The sequence below is a fragment of the Pelobates fuscus genome, chromosome 3, assembly GCF_036172605.1.
Source record: "Pelobates fuscus isolate aPelFus1 chromosome 3, aPelFus1.pri, whole genome shotgun sequence".
In the NCBI taxonomy this organism is placed as follows: Eukaryota; Metazoa; Chordata; class Amphibia; order Anura; family Pelobatidae; genus Pelobates; species Pelobates fuscus.
The window spans coordinates 382,027,409-382,053,293 of NC_086319.1; the positions used below are offsets into that span (position 1 = coordinate 382,027,409).

A 25,885-nucleotide genomic window follows, 5' to 3' on the forward strand; every position below is an offset into this window, starting at 1 on the left:
CTGTATATACAGCCCATTCTCCCCATTTATAATAATAATAATAAGCCCCCAGTGTCTGTATATACAGCCCATTCTCCCCATTTATAATAATAAGCCCCCAGTGTCTGTATATACAGCCCATTCTCCCCAGTTATAATAATAATAATAAGCCCTCAGTGTCTGTATATACAGCCCATTCTCCCCATTTATAATAATAATAATAAGCCCTCAGTGTCTGTATATACAGCCCATTCTCCCCAGTTAGAATAATAATAATAAGCCCCCAGTGTCTGTATATACAGCCCATTCTCCCCAGTTATGATAATAATAATAATAAGCCCCCAGTGTCTGTATATACAGCCCATTCTCCCCAGTTATGATAATAATAATAATAATAAGCCCCCAGTGTCTGTATATACAGCCCATTCTCCCCATTTATAATAATAATAAAAGCCCCCAGTGTCTGTATATACAGCCCATTCTCCCCAGTTATAATAATAATAAGCCCCCAGTGTCTGTATATACAGCCCATTCTCCCCAGTTATAATAATAATAATAATAATAATAATAAGCCCCAGTGTCTGTATATACAGCCCATTCTCCCCAGTTATAATAATAATAAAAGCCCCCAGTGTCTGTATATACAGCCCATTCTCCCCATTTATAATAATAAGCCCTCAGTGTCTGTATATACAGCCCATTCTCCCCAGTTATAATAATAATAATAAGCCCTCAGTGTCTGTATATACAGCCCATTCTCCCCATTTATAATAATAATAATAAGCCCTCAGTGTCTGTATATACAGCCCATTCTCCCCAGTTAGAATAATAATAATAAGCCCCCAGTGTCTGTATATACAGCCCATTCTCCCCAGTTATGATAATAATAATAATAAGCCCCCAGTGTCTGTATATACAGCCCATTCTCCCCAGTTATGATAATAATAATAATAATAAGCCCCCAGTGTCTGTATATACAGCCCATTCTCCCCATTTATAATAATAATAAAAGCCCCCAGTGTCTGTATATACAGCCCATTCTCCCCAGTTATAATAATAATAAGCCCCCAGTGTCTGTATATACAGCCCATTCTCCCCAGTTATAATAATAATAATAATAATAATCCCCAGTGTCTGTATATACAGCCCATTCTCCCCAGTTATAATAATAATAAAAGCCCCCAGTGTCTGTATATACAGCCCATTCTCCCCATTTATAATAATAATAAAAGCCCCCAGTGTCTGTATATACAGCCCATTCTCCCCAGTTATAATAATAATAATAAGCCCCCAGTGTCTGTATATACAGCCCATTCTCCCCATTTATAATAATAAGCCCCCAGTGTCTGTATATACAGCCCATTCTCCCCATTTATAATAATATAATAATAATAAAAGCTCAGTGTCTCTGGTTATAAACATAGAATGTGAGAACTTATCGGCGATCCGTTGCTCATGCCTCTGTTTGGTTTTCTCGCCCCTCCTCCACCCGTCTCCTTTCTGTCTATTCTTGGCCGCTCGATGCTCTACTCGTCCCCCCTGAGTGTCTGCTCCATCGCTCGGCGGTGCTCCCCCTCCCCTGCCTATCTCTGTCATCGTCTGCTCCATCGCTCGGCGAGCGACTGCTGCGCCTAATGCGTGGTGTCTGCTCCATTGTCTCGGCGCTCGATTATGTTCCAGGGAGCCCAAGTCCTGATCTGACTCGCAGCTCGGGGCTCGAGTCGTTGAGTCTGGCCGTCTGTCTGCTCGGTTGTATCGGCGCTGGATCGCTCTCCCCTGGGTATCTCAGCCCATGGTCTGGGTTCGGTGCGCTCGGTGCTCGGCTCGTGTCGCCTGGCTACCTGCTCCGCTGGCTGGCTCGGTGTGAGCGGCTCGTGACTGGGATTTACCGGCTCGGTAGGTGGCTCTCCTTCACCCCCCGCTCCCCTGCCGGTATACGCTGCCCCGGCCCGGCTCGCTCTCTTATTTACCATCCCCCCTCCCCCAGTCATGGCGGTCTCCCCCCCATTCCCCGCCAGCCCCCCCCCGCTCCCCTCCGGCCCCGCTCGGTGCTCGATTAACCGCTCCTGTGTGCCGCAGCCCGTCGCCGCCCGCGCTCGGCGCTCCATTAATCATGTCTGCCTCTCTCCCCCCACAGTCTGGCTCGGCTGGCTCCGGACTCCGTGCTATCGGCGCTCGCTTGCTCTCCCCTGCCTGGGCGATGAATGGCCGCCGCTGCTCCCGGAGCCGCTGAGAGCCGAGGACCGGAAACGGCAGCCGGGGGGAGCGGACCGCGGTGAGAGCAGGAGGACCGACCACCGGGTGAGTTCACAGCCTACCCGGCCCCGCCGCCATGGGACACCCCCCGGGCTGGGGCCTTCCCTGGGACCCCGGGGGGGGGGATGGGGGCTGGCTGAGCGTGGGTTACCCTATATCACACATCACTGAGCGAGGGGGGAGACCTCCATAGTGATGCAGGACTACAACTCCCATCATCCTCTGCCAGGCTGAATGCTGGCTAAGCATTGTGGGGGTTGCAGTCTCCCCAGGGATCTTGATTAGTCCACTCACTCCCCCAGTAATACGCTGTAGGACTGCGCTGTCTCCTTTGGCAGACTGAGAGAGCATCATGGGAAATGTAGTCTGGGGTGCCTAATGGCTTCCCATACATGCAGATATGCTGGGGTGTTAATATTACATGGGTCAGTCCCCCAACACTGGGTGTTAATATTACATGGGTCAGCCCTCCCCACCATCACTGGGCATACTATGTGTTTAGTCCACCTTCCCCAGAAGCTCCCTCTATCTGTGCTACCTGAACATGCTCTGTATAGAATATATATATATTTTTATGTTGTCTAGACTGGGCAGGCCAAAAGGTAGATTCAGGTTGTGTTTATCTTCAGGGTATATAGATCTTTGCTGTAGACCAGGGCTCTCCAAATTCTGCACTCCCCAGATGTTGCTCCCATGACTGAAATAGCCAGGGAATCATGGGAGTTATAGTTCAGCAACATCTGGAGTGCCAGTGATTGGTGAACCCTGGTGTAGTCTATAGACAGGCATTCAGAGCTTGTGGTAGCAGTTTGTGTTTAGTAACTTATTGCAATAGTTATGTTGAAATCCCAGACTTGTGTGAATGCAGCTGTGGATGGCTGGGCAATTATACACACTATGAAAATACAGTGGACCTTTGAAAACAATGTATATTTGTATAGATAACTTTGTCTGTACTAGTTATTTCCTCCTTTCTGATAAGACACATTGTTAAGGTTTTTGATCTGTTTATTTTTGTTTTTTTAACCCGTTTTAAGAAACAAATATCTGTGATATTTACTAAAGTGAGACTTCAAATTGATCAATGATCTGAAGTAGTCATGGTGCCTGTAGTCTGTATGTGCAGAGTTTAACCTCTATACTGTTGGAGATGTAACTCCACCTTCTGCAGCCTCATTTGGGTGTCATCAGCCAGCCTGGAATAGAGTTGCGGACTGGTAAATGTCAATTCTGTGCAAATTTTATTTGACAGAATGTCATTCATGAGGCTGAGAGCAGTCAGATGACTCAATCAGCCAGTGAATAGCGATGGCGTCAGTTTCCGCCTTCTGCAGAATCTGGAAGCGCATCGCCAAACCAGCAGGGAGCCTCAGAGCTCGGCAGAGACCCAGGTAAGAGGGCAAACCAAGGCTTAACAGAACTGGACCAGGTTACTCCTCAGATTATAACCACTACAGCAGGCTGTAGTGGTTATGATTCCTGGAGTATCCCTTTAAGGCCACAGTAGCCGATATGGAAACATAGCTGACTTAGAGAATTTTTCGAGGTCAGCTACATTGACCTGAAATTTAATGTTCACTTTGAATTCTTATTTTAGTAAATACATTCTTATATATTGGGGTTTATTAATTAAACTAAATTGTGTGTAATTGGCAATTTCATTTTAAGCAACATTGCTGAGTTGGAGAATTGTAAATTAACATTTTTTGTCTTAAATATGCCACTTGCTGAATTTTTTACATAATTGAACGATCTTTACATTAACATTGAAGTGTTGGAATGATGGGGGATAGAAGGTGTTAACACCGCAAATACTTTTGCTTGCTATATATTGAGACTCAAATAGGTCTCTGGAAGGTGCCTTAAGTCAGAGTATTAAGGACATTTATATCAAGATTGATATAGAAATGCCATAGATTGACATGGGGCATTTGTTGTGCATCTTAAAAACCAATGACAGTAGTGTAAACCCGTGTGATTGATGTTTGAAGCCAATGGGTTGGGGATTATTAGCGGTTATTCGTGGCTGTATTTTTCTATAACAAACTCATCCTGCATTTTCTTCATTACTATCATAAATGTAAATTTGAAAACACACTTTTATTGCAGAATTAAAGGGACTATCTAAAACTCTCCAAGCACCATGACTACTCCAACACAGTGTAGCAGTTATGTGTGCCCTTGTACCGACCGACTCATTGTGGGTAGCTAGACCATTTTAGAACAGTTTGACTTCTTACATAGGGTCCTATGGCAGCTGCTTCCTGCCACCACTACTTCAGGCAGTGCAGGGCTAAGCTCGTCGGTGCAGGGTTTAGCTCATTGGCTAAGAGTGATCAGCTTCTCTCTATCGTAGTGGAATTCGGGAGTAGCACCCATTGGATATCTGGTTAGAAGTCAAACCATTCTAAAACGGTTTGACTACAATGGGGATTGTCAAAGCACGTCTGGTACCATAACCACAACAGTGTGCTGTAGTGGTTCTGGTACCTAAAGTTTTCCTTTAGTTGACATTACAATCAGTCATAAGTCCCTTCCACATTGTAATTAAGTGAGAATATAAACCGTGGCATTCTAAGGGGGGGGGGGGGGAGGAGGGGGAGGGAACTATCCCACTGAAGAGTCCTCTTATCAGTGTGCAATATGAACCTGCCTACAATTACTGTGAGTTTGTTTTGGAATTGCTTCACGAATAGGCTTAATTTGAGCCAGAGGATTAGCACATCAATTCAGCGATTGGAGTAAAACCCAATAAGAAATGAGCAGCATTGGTTTAAAGAGACATGCATCACTTTGAGACAACTCAATCATTCAAAAGCTTTCACTTTGAATGAGACAGTTACCTCACTCTGCAGGCTGTAAACAGCAGGTAAATATGACTTGTTTTTTCATATTTGCCAGCTTGTCCTTTCTCATGCTTTGCACACCCACTCCAGGGTTCAGTGATCTAACCAATCAGTGTCCTATTCCTAGGAATCCTGAAAACGTGCATTAGGCATGCGCGACAGACTTAGACGTGTTAGAGAAGAGAGCGAGTCTGATCAATGTGATTCATGCAGTGCAGGCGCTGTGGTTGAGTTTCTCTCCCTTCTCTGTTGCTTTTGCACAATGATATCTTGTTTCTGTCCTTAGTGAACTGGTCTGAAACTGAGATAGGTAGGTAAGGGTTGGGGGAAGTTGAGAGGTGTGATCAAGCTTACTGTAAGTTTATAAATGTTTATTACATACCGTTTTACTTGCTTTATTATTATTATTATTATTATTATCATTATTTATAAAGTGCCAACAAATTCTGCGCTACAATAGGTGGAGACAAGTATTTATAACTAGACTAGTTGGACGCACAGGAACTGAGGGTATAGAGGACCCTGCTCAAACAAGGCTATATTCTAGAGGCAGTGGGATAAAGTGGCACAAGAGGTAAGAGTAGCATGTATTTCATGTAGGCCACATAGAAGGGTGGTGTGGCTAGGGCTGCATAAATGTGATTTTACTTCTAAACAACAGAGAATTTAGCAATGAGACTGCAGGCCATGATCTATACACCAAAACTGCTTTATTAAGCTAAAATTGTTTCGGTGCTTATAGAATCCCTATAAACCTTCCCAGCACTCATCGCTGCCGAAATCTATATAATATGTAGGTGAGAGACTGTTATTACAGAGGCAGCAAACAAGCTGAACTTTGGGTCCTGCTAGAGCCCAGTTTTAATTTATTATTTAACTATTTGATATAATCTAGCTAGGTGGATTTCTATTAAATGTTGGGCAGACAGGAAGATCTGTAATCTGTCTATTCATCATAGTGAGAACTCACTCAAGTCTGTGCTGGAGCTGTGATTTGGTATTCACAATCTCCCCATGCTTTGCTCTGCTTAGAAAGGCAAATCTAAATAAACGTGTGGTGTTGGAATGCTGGGGGCTGTATGCTTTGGGGGAAGAGTTCCTTTTGTATAAAGACAGGAGGAATACAAATAAGGTAGATAAGCATGCGTGTCATATTTTGCATTATAGGGTCTGTATTGATACATGAACCCTCTGTCATTGACTGCAAAGTGAAATGTGATACTAACAGGCTCCAATTAAAGGACCACTCTAGTGCCAGGAAAGCATACTCGTTTTCCTGGCACTAGAGTGCCCTGAGGGTGCCCCCACCCTCAGGGACCCCCTCCCGCCCGGCTCTGGAAAGGGGAAAGGGGTTAAATCTTACCTTTTTCCAGCGCTGGGCGGAGAGATCTCCTTCTGCTCTCCTCCTCCGATCCTCCTCTTCTCCTCCCCGTCGGCTGAATGCGCACGCGCAGCAAGAGCTGCGCGCGCATTCAGCCGGTCACATAGGAAAGCATTCATAATGCTTTCCTATGGACGCTGGCATGCTCTCACTGTGAAAATCACAGTGAGAAGCACGCAAGCGCCTCTAGCGGCTGTCAATGAGACAGCCACTAGAGGACATAGGGGGAAGGCTTAACCCATTCATAAACATAGCAGTTTCTCTGAAACTGCTATGTTTATGAAAAAAATGGGTTAACCCTAGAAGGACCTGGCACACAGACCACCTCATTAAGCTGAAGTGGTCTGGGTGCCTAGAGTGGTCCTTTAAACAATGCACACTATGAAATTAAATAAATGAAGTTGGAAACAGACACCAGTCCAACAATGGAGGTCTGTTGCTTGCCTGATTTTTACTGTTCTGCATGCTTACCCCTATATTTAACATATGTGTTAGTGAATTATGAGAGATGAAGGGATATTTGTAAATCCACATTGCTTTATTTACCTCTATTCTAGAACTGAAACTCCACAACCTCAAGCACTAAAGGTTTCTTTTTCATTTTACAATAAGTGCAGATTTCAGTAGAATCTGGCTTTTTTTTTTTTATAAATTAACCTTGTCACACTCCCCTGGCTGTCACATAAACGTTCCTGTTACTTCCTGGTTTCGTTAGCTCAGCGGAGCTAAACACAAGAGGCAGCAATTGCTCAGAGCACCTGCCTTGAAAAGACTTCTCAATGAGCTGCATTGGGAAGTCTGTGATTGGACAGCCACAGAATGTCTGGGCGGGGTTAGAAGTGGAGGGCTTACAAAGGCTGCAGACAAGAGATCTGTAGCTTTTGTAAGCTATTTTTAGGTATACTCCAATTATAAGACGTCAGTGATTTGAAGTGGTCATGGTGCCTGGAGTCTATGTGAAGCGTTCCGCCTCCACTTGACTTTTCTTTACATAAGGCAGGGCCTGTGTGTCAATCTCTGCAGCCATCACCATCTATCTGCAGGGAATTGGCTGTGTCTATGGAGGGTCTCGCGGGATTCCCCATGGACTTCAATGCTGTACTCCTGCGCATGCACACTTACAGTAGTGGCGTCGGCTCCTGGCAATGTTGAATAGGAGTAGTAATCTCACACTTACCTGCCACCGCACTATCAGTGGCAATGTCACAGTCAGGGAACTTTCCAGACGGTGGCAGTGCCGCTTTAATGTCCATTCTGTGCAAATTCCAATTCAGAGACACTATTTATTTATATCATTTGTTGAGCGAATAAAGCTGCCGCTTCCAGCCAGTGAATGAGTCGCTGTATCGACAGGCTCTGCTGGAGCCATATGTTGTAAACATACCGACAGGACCAGGTAAGAGTAGAACAAATACCCCCATTACTGGGGACAGCTCCAGAGTACTCCTACTATCATAACCACTACAGCGGGCTGTCTTGGTTATGATGGTGTATAACTGTGTTCAATGTTGAATGTTTAATACTGTACGTTTTTATAGTCTTCACCTGGAAGTGCTCCTAATGGCTGTTTAACAGTAACTCGAGGCACACTGACTGAAATATAAACATTGCCGGTAATACACAAACTGCAATTCTTACATTTGTCACAGTGCAAGGTTAGCACTACATTAAGCTGTAGTGGCTTTGGTGCTTAGTGACCTTTTAAAGTCATATTGGCCATCTAGTGTATTCACAATCTCGTATAGCACAGAATATTGACAACCAGCAATGAAAGTCACAGTACATGAAATGCGGAATCCTTGAATATATGCAGGCATTTAATAGTGCATGTTTACAATCAGAATACACACAATTCTCTTCTTTTTTTTTTTTTTCTTCGTTTGCTAACCAGGGTGCCACTTTATTCTTCTTCTGTGGTATATGGTAAACCATCTATTTTGTTTATCATATAGTTAATCCGTAGAATTAGTGCCTTTGTTTTGCCCACATTTAGTCTCACGGTGGTTTCCTTGCCCACAGTCTTCTCCTTTGTGGCCAGTCCTGTGTCTTCTGGGTTTCCCCTCTAGTCTTTGTTTCCTCCTGCCTGTCTTGTATAAAAAAATAATAATAAAAAGCTTAAAAAGAAGGAAATACTTTTTGTAGAAATAGAGAGAAGACCATGTTATATTCATTGCTCTTTCTTTAGACATGGGTTGGGGGTGGCCAATCCACTTTGTGACTATTGGCATCCCTTCTGGAGACTCCCTGGCATCTTCACATTCAAGGGACATTCTTTTAATGGGGTACTCTGCACCAAAACAACTTTAGCTATATGAAGTGGTTTTCATGTCCCTGTTAGTCTTACTGCTCAATTCTCTGCCATTTAGGAGTTCAATCACTTTGGTTTCTGTTTATGCAGCCCTAGTGACACCTCCCCTGGCTGTGACTGACACGGCCTATATGAAAAATGTGGTTTCATTTTCAGTCAGACGTGTCAACACATTGTGTTTACTTTAGAAGTTATTTATATATGGCTCTGTTAAATGAACTTTAATCCAACAGGCTACTAAACATAGAAACATAGAAAGTGACGGCAGATAAAAACCATTTGGCCCATCTAGTCTGCCCAATATTTCTAAATACTTTCATTAGTCCCTGGCCTTATCTTATAGTTAGGATAGCCTTATGCCTATCCCACGCATGCTTAAACTCCTTTACTGTGTTAACCTCTACCACTTCAGCTGGAAGGATATTCCATGCATAAACTACCCTCTCAGTAAAGTAATACTTCCTGATATTATGTTTAAACCTTTGCCCCTCTAATTTAAGACTGTGTCCTCTTGTTGTGGTAGTTTTTCTTCTTTTAAATATGGTGTTAATTCCCTTTATGTATTTAAATGTTTCTATCATATTCCCCCTTCTCGTCTTTCCTCCAAGCTATACATGTTAAGATCCTTTAACCTTTCCTGGTAAGTTTTATCCTGCAATCCATGAACCAGTTTAGTAGCCCTTTGATCTCTCTCTAAAGTATCAATATCCTTCTGGAGATACGGTCTCCAGTATTGCGTACAATACTCCAAGTGAGGTCTCACCAGTGTTCTGTACAATGGCATGAGCACTTCCCTCTTTCTACTGCTAATACCTCTACCTACACAACCAAGCATTCTGCTAGCATTTCCTGATGCTCTATTACATTGTCTGCCTACCTTTAAGTCATCAGATGTAATCATCCCTAAATCCCTTTCCTCAGATGTTGAGGTTAGGACTCTATCAAATATTACATAGTTACATATAGTTACATAGTTAGATAGCTGAAAAGAGACTTGCGTCCATCAAGTTCAGCCTTCCTCACACCTGTTTTTTGCTGTTGATCCAAAAGGCAAAAAAAAAAAAACCCAGTTTGAAGCACAATTTTGCAACAAGCTAGGACAAAAAATTCCTTCTTGACCCCAGAATGGCAGTCAGATTTATCCTTGAATCAAGCAGTTATTACCCTACATTGAAAGATTATATCCTTGAATATTCTGTCTTTGCAAGTATGCATCTAGTAGCTGTTTGAACATCTGTATGGACTCTGATAAAACGACTTCTTCAGGCAGAGAATTCCACATCCTGATTGTTCTTACAGTAAAAAAACCTTTCCTTTGCCTTAGACGAAATCTTCTTTCTTCCAGTCTAAACGCATGGCCTCGTGTCCTATGTAAAGTCCGGTTTGTGAATAGATTTCCACACAATGGTTTGTATTGGCCCCGAATATATTTGTATAATGTATAATATATAATATATTTGTATAATGTATAATATTCTGTACTCTGCCCTTGGGTTTTTACATCCAAGATGCATTATCTTGCACTTATCCACATTAAATGTCAGTTGCCACAACTCTGACCATTTTTCTAGTTTACCTAAATCATTAGCCATTTGACTTATCCCTCCTGGAACATCAACCCAGTCACATATCTTAGTATCATCTGCAAAAAGACAAGTTAAACTTTTTCCAGCATCATGGAACCCTGGTGATGCTTACCTGTCTGTCTCCCGTGAAGTGGTCTCTTCTGCAATGGTCCAATCCAATGCTCCTTAGTGAATGCACATATCATTGCCAGAGTATGACAACCACTAGTGATGAACTAAACCTTGCAATGTAAAATTGCAGTTTAAAAAAACAAAAACAAACCTGTAATGTTTTCCATCTAGACAACTTTATTTAAATCAAATGTCCTGGGTGGCTTTAGTGGTCCTTTAACAGAGCAGGAGGAAATAAATTCTAAATTAAACAGACTGTGCAGGAAAGGAAGTTTAAACATTAGATCTCTCTTTACAGGAAGTGTGTAAGAAAGATTGTTAGTAGTGCTGAATAAACAAAGTGATTTAACTCCTAAATGGTAGGGAATTGAGCAATGAGATTGCACGGGCACGATCTATACACCAAAACCACTTCACTAAGCTAAAGTTTTTATATATTTCCTTTTAATATTTATAACATCAAAGGATGTGTATTATACTTGTGCAAAAAAATTGTTTTAGCCTGAAACAAATTTAGGATTTACCGTTAGTCTTATGCAAATTATACGTAACTAAGGCATATAGAGACAGGGAGGTAACTGGGACACCCTTGGTTTGAGTCAAAGCACTCAAATAGTTTGACATAAAACCAGGAGGCACCATAACCACTACAAAGATTATTTAGACTGCCACTTTCATATATTGCAGCCTAATATTTCTATGTAATATAAATATTATAATTATAATATTTATATAAGTCAGCCTGATATTTATTTAGTTTCTCCAAGCCTTTTTTGTTTAAAGGATCACTATAGGGTCAGGAACACAAACATGTATTCCTGACATTATAGTGTTAAAACCACCATCTAGCCCCCCTGAATCCCTCATGCCTCCATAAATATAGCAAAATCTTACTGTATTCAAGCTTGAAGTTGTAACTCTGCATGCTGTTTGCCTCAGATAAACCAGCAGTCTGCTGACATCATCAGAAGTGGTAGCCTGATCCAATCACAGTGCTTCTCCATAGTATTGGCTGAGACTGAAAAAAGAGGCAGATCAGGGGCAGAGCCAGCACAATTCAAACACAGCCCTGGCCAATCAGCATCTCCTCATAGAGATGAATTGAATCAGTAAATCTCTATGAGGAAAGTTCAGTGTCTGCATGCAGAGGGAGGAGACACTGAATGTTTGGATGCATTTTAGGCAGCCATGACCCAGGAAGGATCCCTAACAGCCATCTGAGGAGTGGCCAGTGAAGTTATCACTAGGCTGTAATGTAAAGACTGCATTTTCTCTGAAAAGACAGTGTTTACAGCAAAAAGCCTGAAGGTAATGATTCTACTCACCAGAACACATTCAATAAGCTGTAGTTGTTCTGGTGACTGTAGTGTCCCTTTAAGATAGAATAATGCCCTATTGACATTATTCTGTCAGTTCCCCCCACCAAATATGCTTAAAGGGCAATTTTAAAATAAATGTAACTCTTAATCCAGCGCCGTGCAGAGTTCTCGGCGCACTCCTGTCTGATGTCACGGGAGCCATGCGAGGTCTGATCAAAGGCTTCTCATACAGAATTTAGTTCACTTTCCTGGTTTATACTACTAATTTGCTAAACATTTGTACTAATAAATGATGCATTGCTTATTGATTGTGATAAGTTCATAGTCTGATTTAGGGAACATGACTTCCCTAGGTGCCTTTTATTTTTTTTCTTAAGAGTTTTAAAGGGACACTCAAAACACCATACAATATTATGGGTCAATGCGCCCCTGTCTCCAGCTCTGTACAAAGTTACTTTGAACTTCAGTACCAGATCTCAGAGAAGGAAGCTATATATCTCCCTCTTTCTGTCCAAACATGTAATTTGTGTGCTTGCTTTACAGACCCCCACAACCCCTAACAGACTTCTTCATAGCCTACTTTAAAGGATCCTGAGGTACGATTATGTGATCGCATCTAATGGATCCTTTCTTAAAACTCTGCATGAAGCGTTCTGTAAACTGCTAGAAAACTTAGGCATCAATTCCATTTGTCCCGTGTGATGAATGGAAATTCTGCGAAATGCTTCACTGGGCAGAGGTTTATGGCATATGGCCAGACTGCTTTGAAAACTAATGATGGCCTTCTCATTGACTGAGCCACTTCCTGGTCTATCTGTATAACGCATTAAAAGGGGGCCATGTCCATTGAGGGTTGTCCCTTTAAACACTTTACTGATGATGTGGAAGATAAACTGTAACCATTTAGTGTGACTAAACATGCAACACTGTCATGGTTAATCACTGAACACGTGAGTTATTATTATTGCCATTCATATAGTGCCAACAGATTCCGTAACGCTGTACAATATACCCGAATGGAAATTATTGCCAAGTTGGAGAATTTTTCCAGAAGAACAATTTTTGCCTTGGTTTTTCTATACATATATAATTCGCAGAAATTCAGACTTTAGTGTATGTCCATTTTTATTACAAAAATCCATTTGTAAACTTGCAATCGGTATAATTCCCGTGCTGTGTTTCAGGGCAACTGAGATGCTTCTGACTTCTCCTCCTGGGTCTGCCCCTTGCACAATGAACGGCAATACAATACTAATAATAATACGAATGTGACAGACTATGAACAGACCTCTTAGGGGCAATTAAATATTGAAAAGCTTAGTTTTTACATACTACATAATGCAGGGTATATACAACTCAAGAACACCAGCCCTTAACAACAAATATGTTGCATATTACGGAATATAGTACGGATGCATCCATCCAGATTATCTCATGTGAGAGAGTGGGTGCCCAGATTTATTATCTGACAAGTGACGGTGTTTAAGCAATACGTAGGTGTAATTTAATCCTTTTTATTTTTTTTTGTGTGTGTGTTCTCTTTTTTTAATTGTTTTTCCCTAAGGTATTTTACAGCACAAGATATATATTGACATTTTATCATCAATTTCCAGAACTGTATAGTATATTATTATTATTATTGCACACAGATGCAAACTGCTGTTTATTTCTCTGTACATGTTTATACACTTTCCTCCTTGTTGGAAGTACCCCTGAGGAAGCAGTAGGACAATGGTTTACTAGGGTTTCTTCTTTTTATTATGACAGGAATCCTATAACCAATGAAGTGTCTGAATCTGGGCTATTGTTTCCTTGCTGTTTGGTTTTGTCCTGTAGAGTGCAAATGGCTAAACGGGGCTCTCTAGGCATTTATGAACTACATTAACCATGATGCATAGCCCCCTTTCAGCATTGCACAAACCGTGAAGCGTTTATACAGTGGACTAGAAAGCTAATTGTTAATCAAATCAATTTTTTAAAAAATAAATATATATATATATCTTATGTCTATCCCATAAATTAACCATGTTACTTGTCTTTCTTCCACAGACCCTGCAGCCTCCCCACTGCCCGCATTCCTCTCTCCTCTCTTCGGATTCTCGTCCTACCTCTCTCTTTTCGCCATGTCGCAGACCTTGCAGATGGAGATCCCAAACTTTGGGAACAGTATCCTGGAGTGTTTGAATGAGCAGCGGCTGCAGGGACTGTATTGTGATGTCTTTGTTGTGGTTCGCGGCCACCAATTCCGAGCACACCGGGCTGTCCTGGCAGCCAGCAGCTCCTACTTTAGAGACCTGTTTCACAACAGCAAGAACCTAGTGGTGGAGCTGCCTGGATCTGTCCAACCCCAGTCCTTCCAGCAGATTCTGAGCTTCTGCTACACAGGAAGGCTTAGCATGAATGTGGGAGACCAGTTTCTACTCATGTACACTGCTGGCTTCTTGCAGATTCAGGAGATAATGGAGAAGGGGACAGAGTTCTTCCTGAAGGTCAGCTCTCCAAGTTGCGACTCCCAGGGCCTCCACCCAGAAGAAACCCCAAACTCTGAACCACCAAGTCCTGCCGCAGCAACAGTGGCAACAACCCCAGCAGCATCAGCAGCTGCCGCTGCCACTCTCTCATCATCTACTTCAACCACCTCTTCCCGAGCTCCACGTGTGAAGACTGAGAGCCAGGAGTCCGAGGCAGTGCAGTGCACTCCTGTGGCTAAGAGACTCTGGGATGGTGGACAGAAAGAGGCTGGAGGAGGGGTTAGGAAGGTGCCCCGCTTCTCTCAGAATGCAGGTGGTGGTGGTGGTGGTGGTGGCGGTGGTGGTGGCACTCCAGCACCAGTAGCACCACCAGGATCAGAGAGGACAAGCCCTGGCACTTCCAGTGCCTATACAAGTGACAGCCCTGGCTCATTCCACAACGAGGAGGATGAAGAGGAGGAGGTGGGAGAGGATGGAACAGAGGAACAATACAGACAAATCTGTAATATGTATGCTATGTACAGCATGATGAACGTCAACCAGGCTGCTGAGACCCCATGTATGTATGTCTCTGAATCTTCTTATTACTTCTTGTGTAACAATTTTCATGCTCATAGAATTTTAAGCACAATGGAACATTCTGTCCCAGAATCATCTGTAAAGAACATTTGTGCCCCCTTTTGACATGACTGAAAAAACAGTTCTATCTTGTCACTATACATCGCTAATCGCAGTGCTCGTTAGGGGCTGTGTACGCCTTGCTTTGTTGAAATGATTGTATGCGTTGTGGCACCGTTAGGCGAACTTGCTGTGTTTGGTGCATTTTGCATGGCCCATGTCGTTTTACCTAGTGTTAGCTGATTATCATGTCTTTGAAATCTTCTTGCTCTCCAGCTGTTGAAAAGGTGGAGGCTCTTCCTGATCCCGTGGTCTCCGAGTCGAGAAACCGTGTTCGTGTCAGGCAGGACTTAGCCACTCTTCCTGCCGAGCTGATCAGTCAAATTGGGAATCGCTGCCACCCTAAGCTGTATGAAGAGGGGGATCCTGCCGAGAAGATTGAGCTGGTTACAGGTATGTTGGATAAAGTTAATCTATGGAAGACGTAGAGCAATTATGAAGTAATGGGAGTTGGTGACTTCTGTGAAAAAACAATTGCATCACAACCAGTAAGATTTTTGCTCTTAATAACTTGATTTAAGAACAGTTTAGCCATAGAAAATGTGTGAACAGATTGTCTGAAAGGGAAACTATGCACATTTTTCCTCCCTCAATATCCATATAATGTTAGAAATCTACACTAGATAAATAAAGTTTATTTATTTACATATTCATTTTAAATTATTTATGCAGATTATACAACAGAATAAATAAGGTTGTATAACCTTATAGATGTCCTATTGTTTCACTCTGTCTGACTGCTGTTTTAGTTAACGCTGGCATCCTTTAGGCCGGTAGAGCATCATAGAAAAAATAGTGTTAAAAGTGTTGAGTTTCCCAGGTTAGCTGTCACTGTCTCATAGACACGCATTGCTAGAACAGTGTTTTTTTCTTTTCTTCACATGGTTACTAGGTACCAATGTGTTTATTACCCGGGCTCAACTGATGAACTGTCATATCAGCGCTGGGACCAGACATAAAGTGCTTCTCCGCAGGCTGCTGGCATCTTTCTTTGACAGGTGAGATATTCCATGGTGAGGGGACAGGCCTTGGTGATAGGGTTTGACATATGTGAATAATAGAAGGAAAGTGGGTGTATTTACTAACGGCAGGACTTATACCTGTTTATTACATCTTGGTGTTTACAGCCGGACTACAGAGCTGGCTTTATATCTAGATTCGAAAACAAAGTGTCAGCGCTATATATGAAAGCCTTACATTTGGGCAATCTATATAAGTTTGGAAAATCAACAACTTTTCTCTGTGGGTAAATGGTATATATGAAAAACACCTATATAGCACAATAAGTTGGATCATACACGCAAGAAGTAATAAGACTTGCACAAGAGTCCAAAAGTTCTGAGTGAAAATCTTTGGAGGGTTAATCTTATGTTGCAGTACAAAATGTAGCATCCATGGATACACTTTAGTTCTATGTAGATTGTACCTTAATAGGATACAGAAAAGCTTTGCATAGTGTAAAACTGCTTTTAATAGTAAAAAAGATTCCCTTCCTCCAAATATAAACTCTTACATTAGCAAGTGGTGATATTTGTCTCCAAGATATCACAAACAAATTTTCAGAATCAGAGGCTGAGCAGCCGTTTACCGTCCACTGGTTGTAGTAGTTCAAAACTCCCGCCCGATCTCAGCGCTGGTGGGGGGGGAGGGGGGAAGAGTATAGCATACAAGCTGAACGTGTGTGTGGTCGGTTCAAAGCAGGATGTTGTCATCAATCCTCTGCGTCCTGAATGCCGATAGCACTTCAACGCGTTTCGCCCGCTCTGTCGGGCTTTTTCAAGATAGTGTAACGGCTGTAGATAGCGGTCTTAAATACATTTCTGTCTAATCAGTTAATAATAGATCGCTAGAGGGCATCATGTTTTCAAACGTTAAATACAGAAAACATCTTCTATTTGAAATTAAATGCATTCTGATATTATCTTATCGGTATATTCTTAAAACAATTATAAAATACATAACATAAAAAGTTTCTAATATGGAAATAAAAATAAACATGATTAGATAAAATTAGCAATCGGCAAGAAATAAATCAGAATGCAAACACAGAAATGTACTGTTGTTATAAATAAAAAGGATAGACGAGATGTTAAATATATAGATTAAATCAGATGTCTCATATTAACCCTTATATTACTTAAATTCATACATATCTGTAATGGAGAAAGCATGTTTACACATCGAAAGAGATGAGAAAACGAATTGCCAAAAGAGCAGCAACAAACAAATGGCACAGTTAATGTGCATATTGGGACAGGTTACCCACATTAACTCCTGGGTTCATTCACAATAGCGAAGTAAAAAACAAACAAATCAATGCATCCAAAAATAGTGGATGTAAAGTGCTTGATGTAAATCAAGAATTGAGTGATGTAATCAATATGCAAATTAGGGCAAACCCCCATATTAGCACTTCTCCTTCCAAGATTTCCTTATGAGGAAAAAACACAGATATCAAGCTATAAAATATATATGCTCTTAAACCATAAACTGCTACCATAGGAAAATTTTTACATGGCTTGCCATATGTCTGAAGGGTTTAGGTCTGGGCACCATATATAGAGGTTAGTCATAGAATATTCACAAGTTCCAGATCTACATTTATGTGAATAATATAGTTGATATGCACACCAGGGCGAATCCCTCATACTAACACCTCTCACTCAAAAAAGCCTAGATCTAAATACCCTATACAGAAGCTAGTTATAGAATATTCGCAAGTTCCAAATCTACATTCATCCCCTAAGGAGCCAGAGTCTTTAAGCCGAATATCCAAGACATTTCTTGGTAGATTAATCTTTTCGCCAGTTCTCCCAACAAGACTTTCAGGAAAATAGGGTAAGAAATTACCATAGAAAGGAAGGTAAACGCAATAACCAATTCTCAACCCTTTATAACAGACGTATAAATAATGGAAGTAGGGGTATGCGTAACTTTAATTGGACAGATAATGGATCGGATAAGGATCATTATCATTATGAGAGAATTCAACCTAAGTCATCTAACCCCACCCCTAAAACACAGAGGGAGAAAGGTTGGATGATGGTGACTAACAAGAAGCGTAGGAACTCATCTAACTTTGACCTTAGGGCACCACAACAACAACAGAAACAAATCCCCAAATTAGGACGAGTATCAAACAGATTTGAAGCTTTGGCACAAATAGAGGATGCTGTACAGGACAAGTCCGAGAATCAGTCTAACCATAATGGGGAAAGATTTTAGGACCCCGCCAAATGTTTACAAATCATCGTCTCCACAGCACAAAACCAAAAGAACGGTTCAAAAGACCGTTCAGAGAGGAGGCAGAGGAGTACAGAGAAGAAAAGAGAACAAAATGGTAGAACCTGTGGGCATTTTTAATTTATCAAATATTTCATTGTCATCAAGCCAAATTAGACTTTTAAATAAAGGATTGAAATATGCCCCTGCTGTAAAGTCCGACCCTTTTCTGAATTTTTTAGATGTCTAGAAATTTATGAGGACATTGAATCTGAAACACTTCTTTTTGAACAATCCCTTCGGTATTGCCAATAGCGGACAAGATAACCACTTTCTTCACACAGCTCTCAAGCATAAATCTAAATTCTGTCCCCCAAACCCATTGAGTGCACATATGAATGCGTTCAATTGGGAGACTTGGAAAGAATTCCCAATGAGATCTCTAATAGACATCACAATCTCACAGTGGAAGAGAGAAAAGCCTTAAAAGAGCTGAGAGACAATAAAGAATTAATAATTAAACCCGCCGATAAGGGTGGGGGGATTGTCCTAATGAGTGTAGACTATTATGAAAAGGAATGTCTTAGATTGTTAAGAGATGAACATACATATAAATCACTTAATAGAGATCCTAGTATGGAATTTCAGAAAGATTTAAACTCACTTTTAGATAGGGGAAAGCAGGTGGGAATCTTGACCAAAAAAAGAATATGATTTTGTTTTTAACCTACACCCCAGAAGGGCTGTTTTTTATTTTCTCCCCAAGATTCATAAGCATATGACTGAACCACCGGGTAGACCAATCATTTCAGGGATTGGGTCCTTGACCTCTAATTTATCTCAGTATATTGATATATTATTACAACCCTCAGTCAAAAGTACAAAATCATACTTAAGGGATAGTAGTGAATTACTTCGACAATTGGAGGACATAACCTGGAAAAAAACCTATTGGCTAGTGACATGCGACGTAACATCACTACACAGTCATCAAACACGAATTAGGATTAAAAGCTGTTAGAAACACTCTGTATAAAACTTCAGAACTGCAGATGGAGCAGATTGAATTTTTGGTGGAGTGCATTAATTTCATTCTTACACATAATTTTTTGGGGCACAATGATGAAGTTTTTTTTTACAGGTCACAGGGACCACTATGGTGACCAGGTTCGCACCCAGTTACTCCAATATATTTATGGCACACTGGAAAGACATACATGTATGGAGTGGCCATCCATGGGTTGCAAACCTGGTCCTATATAGAAGGTAAATCGATGACTGTTTTTTATTTGGGATGGGGAGGAAAAAGAACTCTCCATGTTTTTAGAACACATGAATAATAATGTGTACAACTTATCTTTCACTTCTAAGTACAGTACAAGCAGTGTTGATTTTCTTGATTTAGTTCTTTATGTAGAAGAACAAAATTTGAAGTCCAAAACTTTTTTTTAAAGTAGTTGATGTCAAAAGCTTTATTTTAAGGACAAGCTGCCACCATCCACCATGGCTGACAAATGTCCCGTATGGACAGTTTCAGCGAATAAAAAAGAATTGTACAGATCCCATTATATGTGAACAACAGCTAGAGAGGGTCAAAATTCAATTCCTAGAAAAAGCATACAAGCCTGAACTTCTAGAATTGGCACTTGATAAAGTTAAGAACTTGTAAAGAAATACACTTCTAAATCCATCTAAGAAGGATAAGATAAATGTACAGGATTTTAAGTGCCCTATTATCTTTAATTATAGTAGCCATGCACAATTTTTAAGAAGAAGTATTAAAAAGCACTGGCATCTTCTGCAGAAAGACCCAACCTTAGTCACTGTCTTACCCCAATGTCCAAGAATTATTTTTAGGGGTGCACCGACAATCAAGAATCAGTTGGTGCACAGCTTTAGACAGCCGAAACCTTATTTCACACGTTCTAAATACAGAAAAAGTTTTTTTTTAAATGTGGGAGCTGCAGTGTGTGTAAGACTACAGGCTCTCCCTTTAGAAAAATTTCTAGTTTTGAGTCTATAGTCACGAAAAAATCCTATAATATAAAGGAGTGCATTACGTGTCACTCTAAGCAAGTTATCTACCTTTTAGGATGTCCCTGTGGACTACAATATGTAGGACAGACTAAAAGAATGTTGAAGACAAGACTTAATGAACGCATATATAATATAAAAAGAAAATTTGATAAGCACTCCGTATCCAAACATTTCACGGAGCACCATGGAAGTGATCCGGGCTGCTTAACTTTTTGTGGAATAGAAAAGGTTAATGTTCCATGGAGAAGGGGAGAACTGGCGAAAAGATTAATCTACCAAGAAATGTCTTGGATATTCGGCTTAAAGACTCTGGCTCCTTAGGGGATGAATGTAGATTTGGAACTTGCGAATATTCTATAACTAGCTTCTGTATAGGGTATTTAGATCTAGGCTTTTTTGAGTGAGAGGTGTTAGTATGAGGGATTCGCCCTGGTGTGCATATCAACTATATTATTCACATAAATGTAGATCTGGAACTTGTGAATATTCTATGACTAACCTCTATATATGGTGCCCAGACCTAAACCCTTCAGACATATGGCAAGCCATGTAAAAATGTTCCTATGGTAGCAGTTTATGGTTTAAGAGCATATATATTTTATAGCTTGATATGTATGTTTTTTCCTCATAAGGAAATCTTGGAAGGAGAAGTGCTAATATGGGGGTTTGCCCTAATTTGCATATTGATTACATCACTCAATTCTTGATTTACATCAAGCACTTTACATCCACTATTTTTGGATGCATTGATTTGTTTGTTTTTTACTTCGCTATTGTGAATGAACCCAGGAGTTAATGTGGGTAACCTGTCCCAATATGCACATTAACTGTGCCATTTGTTTGTTGCTGCTCTTTTGGCAATTCGTTTTCTCATCTCTTTTGATGTGTAAACATGCTTTCTCCATTACAGATATGTATGAATTTAAGTAATATAAGGGTTAATATGAGACATCTGATTTAATCTATATATTTAACATCTCGTCTATCCTTTTTATTCATAACAACTTGAACAACAGTACATTTCTGTGTTTGCATTCTGATTTATTTCTTGCTGATTGCTAATTTTATATAATCATGTTAATTTTTATTTCCATATTAGAAACTTTTTATGTTATGTATTTTATAATTGTTTTAAGAATATACCGATAAGATAATATCAGAATGCATTTAATTTCAAATAGAAGATGTTTTCTGTATTTAACATGTTTGAAAACATGATACCATCTAGCGATCTATTATTAACTGATTAGACAGAAATGTATTTAAGACCGCTATCTTGAAAAAGCCCGACAGAGCGGGCGAAACGCGTTGAAGTGCTATCGACATTCAGGACGCAGAGGATTGATGACAACAGCCTGCTTTGAACCGACCACACACACACGTTCAGCGTGTATACTATACTCTTCCCCCCCCCCACCAGCGCTGAGATCGGGCGGGAGTTTTGAACTACTACAACCAGTGGACGGTAAACGGCTGCTCAGCCTCTGATTCTGAAAATTTGTTTGTGATATCTTGGAGACAAATATCACCACTTGCTAATGTAAGAGTTTATATTTGGGGGAAGGGAATCTTTTTTACTATTAAAAGCAGTTTTACACTATGCAAAGCTTTTCTGTATCCTTTTAAGGTACAATCTACATAGAACTAAAGTGTATCCATGGATGCTACATTTTGTACTGCAACATAAGATTAACCCTCCAAAGATTTTCACTCAGAACTTTTGGACTCTTGTGCAAGTCTTAATACTTCTTGCGTGTATGATCCAACTTATTGTGCTATATAGGTGTTTTTCATATATACCATTTACCCACAGAGAAAAGTTGCTGATTTTCCACATTTATATAGATTGCCCAAATGGAAGGCTTTCATATATAGCGCTGACACTTTGTTTTCGAATGTTATTTAGGTAAGATTTTTGAAGGAATTTTATTTTGTGTTTAGCTGCTTGAATATATCATTATTTAATTTTATATTTTATTTTACTACGATTGCGCTCTCCTGCTTAAATAAATTTGTATCTAGATTACTTGTTACTGGTGGCCATGATGTATGTGTATGATACTGAGTGATTAGTGTTAATGGAAGGACGCTATATTACTGATAGGGTTGCAGTGGCGGGATATGTGTGTTGATTACGGATTGATTGGGGTAAAGGTAGCAGTGTGTGTATTATGGATTGAATGGTGGTGAAGGTAAATGTGTATTACGGATTGATTGGGGATGAAGGTAAATGTGTGTATTATGGATTGATTGGGGATGAAGGTAAATGTGTGTATTATCGATTGATTAGGGGTAAAGGTAAATGTGTGTGTATTACGGATTGATTGGGGGTAAAGGTAAATGTGTGTGTATTACGGATTGATTGGTGGTGAAGGTAAATGTGTGTGTGTATTACGGATTGATTGGTGGTGAAGGTAAATGTGTGTGTGTATTACGGATTGATTGGTGGTGAAGGTAAATGTGTGTGTATTACGGATTGATTGGTGGTGAAGGTAAATGTGTGTGTATTACGGATTGATTGGTGGTGAAGGTAAATGTGTGTATTACGGATTGATTCGTGGTAAAGGTAAATGTGTGTACCATGGATTGATTGGTGGTGAAGGTAAATGTGTGTGTGTGTATTACGGATTGATTGGGGGTAAAGGTGTGTGTGTGTGTATTACGGATTGATTGGGGGTAAAGGTAAATGTGTGTGTATTACGGATTGGTTGGGGTAAAGGTAAATGTGTGTATTACGGATTGATTGGTGGTGAAGGTAAATGTGTGTATTATGGATTGATTGGGGATGAAGGTAAATGTGTGTGTGTGTGTGTGTATTACAGATTGATTGGTGGTGAAGGTAAAGGTGTGTATTATGTATTGATTGGTGGTAAAGGTAAATGTGTGTATCATGGATTGATTGGGGGTGAAGGTTAATGGGTGTGTATTACAGATTTATTAGGGGTAAAGGTAAATGTGTGTGTATTACAGATTGATTGGGGTGAAGGTAAATGTGTGTGTATTACGGATTGATTGGTAGTGAAGGTAAATGTGTGTATTATGGATTGATTGGGGGTGAAGGTAAATGGGTGTGTATTACGGATTGATTGGGGTAAAGGTAAATGTGTGTGTATTACGGATTGGTTGGGGTAAAGGTAAATGTGTGTGTATTACGGATTGATTGGGGTGAAGGTTAAATGTGTGTGTATTACAGATTGATTGGTGGTAAAGGTAAATGTGAGTGTATTACGGATTGATTGGTGGTAAAGGTAAGTGTGTGTGTGTGTATTACGGATTGATTGGTGGTGAAGGTAAATGTGTGTGTATTATGGATTGATTGGGGATGAAGGTAAATGTGTGTGTATTACAGATTGATTGGTGGTGAAGGTAAATGTGTGTATTATGGATTGATTGGGATGAAGGTAAGTGTGTGTGTGTGTATTACGGATTGATTGGTGGTAAAGGTAAATGTGTGTATTACAGATTGATTGGTGGTAAAGGTAAATGTGTGTGTGTATTACGGATTGATTGGGGGGTGAAGGTAAATGTGTGTATTATGGATTGATTGGGGATGAAGGTAAATGTGTGTGTGTATTATAGATTGATTGGGGATGAAGGTAAGTGTGTGTGTGTGTATTACGGATTGATTGGTGGTAAAGGTAAATGTGTGTATCATGGATTGATTGGTGTTGAAGGTAAATGGGTGTGTATTACAGATTTATTAGGGGTAAAGGTGTGTGTGTGTGTGTGTGTGTGTATATTACGGATTGATTGGTGAAGGTAAATGTGTGTGTATTACGGATTGATTGGGGTAAAGGTAAATGTGTGTGTATTACGGATTGATTGGTGGTGAAGATAAATGTGTGTGTATCACGGATTGATTGGTGGTGAAGGTAAATGTGTATCATGGATTGATTGGGGGTGAAGGTAAATGTGTGTGTATTACGGATTGATTGGTGAAGGTAAATGTGGGTGTATTACGGATTGATTGGTCATGAAGGTAGCAGTGTGTGTATTATGGATTGAATGGTGGTGAAGGTAAATGTGTATTACGGATTGATTTGGGGTAAAAGTAAGTGTGTGTGTGTATTACGGATTGATTGGGGGTTAAGATAAATGTGTGTGTATTACTGATTGGTGGTAAAGGTAAATGTGTGTATCTTGGATTGATTGGGGGTGAAAGTAAATGGGTGTGTATTACAGATTGATTAGGGGTAAAGGTAAATGTGTGTGTATTATAGATTGGGGATGAAGGTAAGTGTGTGTGTATTACAGATTGATTGGTGGTGAAGGTAAATGGGTGTGTATTACGGATTGATTGGGGTAAAGGTAAGTGTGTGTGTATTACGGATTGATTGGGGTAAAGGTAAATGTGTGTGTGTATTACAGATTGATTGGTTGGGAAGGTAAAGGTGTGTATTACGGATTGATTGGTGGTGAAGGTAAGTGTGTGTGTGTGTATTACGGATTGATTGGTGGTGAAGGTAAATGTGTGTGTGTGTGTGTGTGTGTATTACAGATTGATTGGTTGGGAAGGTAAAGGTGTGTATTACGGATTGATTGGTGGTAAAGGTAAATGTGTGTATCATGGATTGATTGGGAGTGAAGGTAAATGGGTGTGTATTACGGATTGATTGGTGGTGAAGGTAAATGTGTGTGTGTGTGTGTGTGTGTGTGTGTTTATTATGGATTGATTGGGGATGAAGGTAAGTGTGTGTGTGTGTGTGTGTGTGTGTATTATGGATTGATTGGGGATGAAGGTAAATCTGTGTGTGTGTTACAGATTGATTGGTGGTGAAGGTAAATGTGTGTATTATGGATTGATTGGGGATGAAGGTAAGTGTGTGTGTGTGTATTACGGATTGATTGGTGGTAAAGGTAAATGTGTGTATTACGGATTGATTGGTGGTAAAGGTAAGTGTGTGTGTATTACGGATTGATTGGGGGTAAAGGTAAATCTGTGTATTATGGATTGATTGGGGATGAAGGTAAATGTGTGTGTATTATAGATTGATTGGGGATGAAGGTAAATGTGTGTGTGTGTGTGTATTACAGATTGATTGGTGGTGAAGGTAAATGTGTGTATTACGGATTGATTGGTGTTGAAGGTAAATGGGTGTGTATTACAGATTTATTAGGGGTAAAGGTGTGTGTGTGTGTATATTACGGATTGATTGGTGAAGGTAAATGTGTGTGTGTATTACGGATTGATTGGGGTAAAGGTAAATGTGTGTGTATTACGGATTGATTGGTGGTGAAGATAAATGTGTGTGTATTACGGATTGATTGGTGGTGAAGGTAAATGTGTATCATGGATTGATTGGGGGTGAAGGTAAATGTGTGTGTATTACGGATTGATTGGTGAAGGTAAATGTGGGTGTATTACGGATTGATTGGTCATGAAGGTAGCAGTGTGTGTATTATGGATTGAATGGTGGTGAAGGTAAATGTGTATTACGGATTGATTTGGGGTAAAAGTAAGTGTGTGTGTGTGTGTGTGTGTGTGTGTGTATTACGGATTGATTGGGGGTTAAGATAAATGTGTGTGTATTACGGATTGATTGGGGGTAAAGGTAAATGTGTGTGTATTACGGATTGATTGGTGGTAAAGGTGAATGTGTGTATCTTGGATTGATTGGGGGTGAAGGTAAATGGGTGTGTATTACGGATTTATTGGGGGTAAAGGTGTGTGTGTGTGTGTGTATTACGGAT

General features: G+C 40.4%; 1 protein-coding gene across 2 annotated transcripts in view; it reads left to right on the plus strand.

Moving 5' to 3' along the window:
* Positions 1–1,725: 1,725 nt before the first annotated feature.
* Positions 1,726–25,885, plus strand: part of NACC1 (nucleus accumbens associated 1) — a 29,746-nt gene continuing 5,586 nt past the window's right edge. The window contains exons 1-5 of one of the 2 annotated variants that reach the window (XM_063449600.1): positions 1,726–1,875; positions 2,117–2,280; positions 13,836–14,816; positions 15,152–15,328; positions 15,828–15,933. In XM_063449600.1, coding sequence (XP_063305670.1) covers positions 13,910–14,816; positions 15,152–15,328; positions 15,828–15,933 — 1,190 coding nt within the window. In that variant the 5' untranslated portion in view covers positions 1,726–1,875; positions 2,117–2,280; positions 13,836–13,909. The remainder of the gene's footprint in view (positions 1,876–2,116; positions 2,281–13,835; positions 14,817–15,151; positions 15,329–15,827; positions 15,934–25,885) is intronic. The other variant, XM_063449601.1, reaches the window with a different exon arrangement.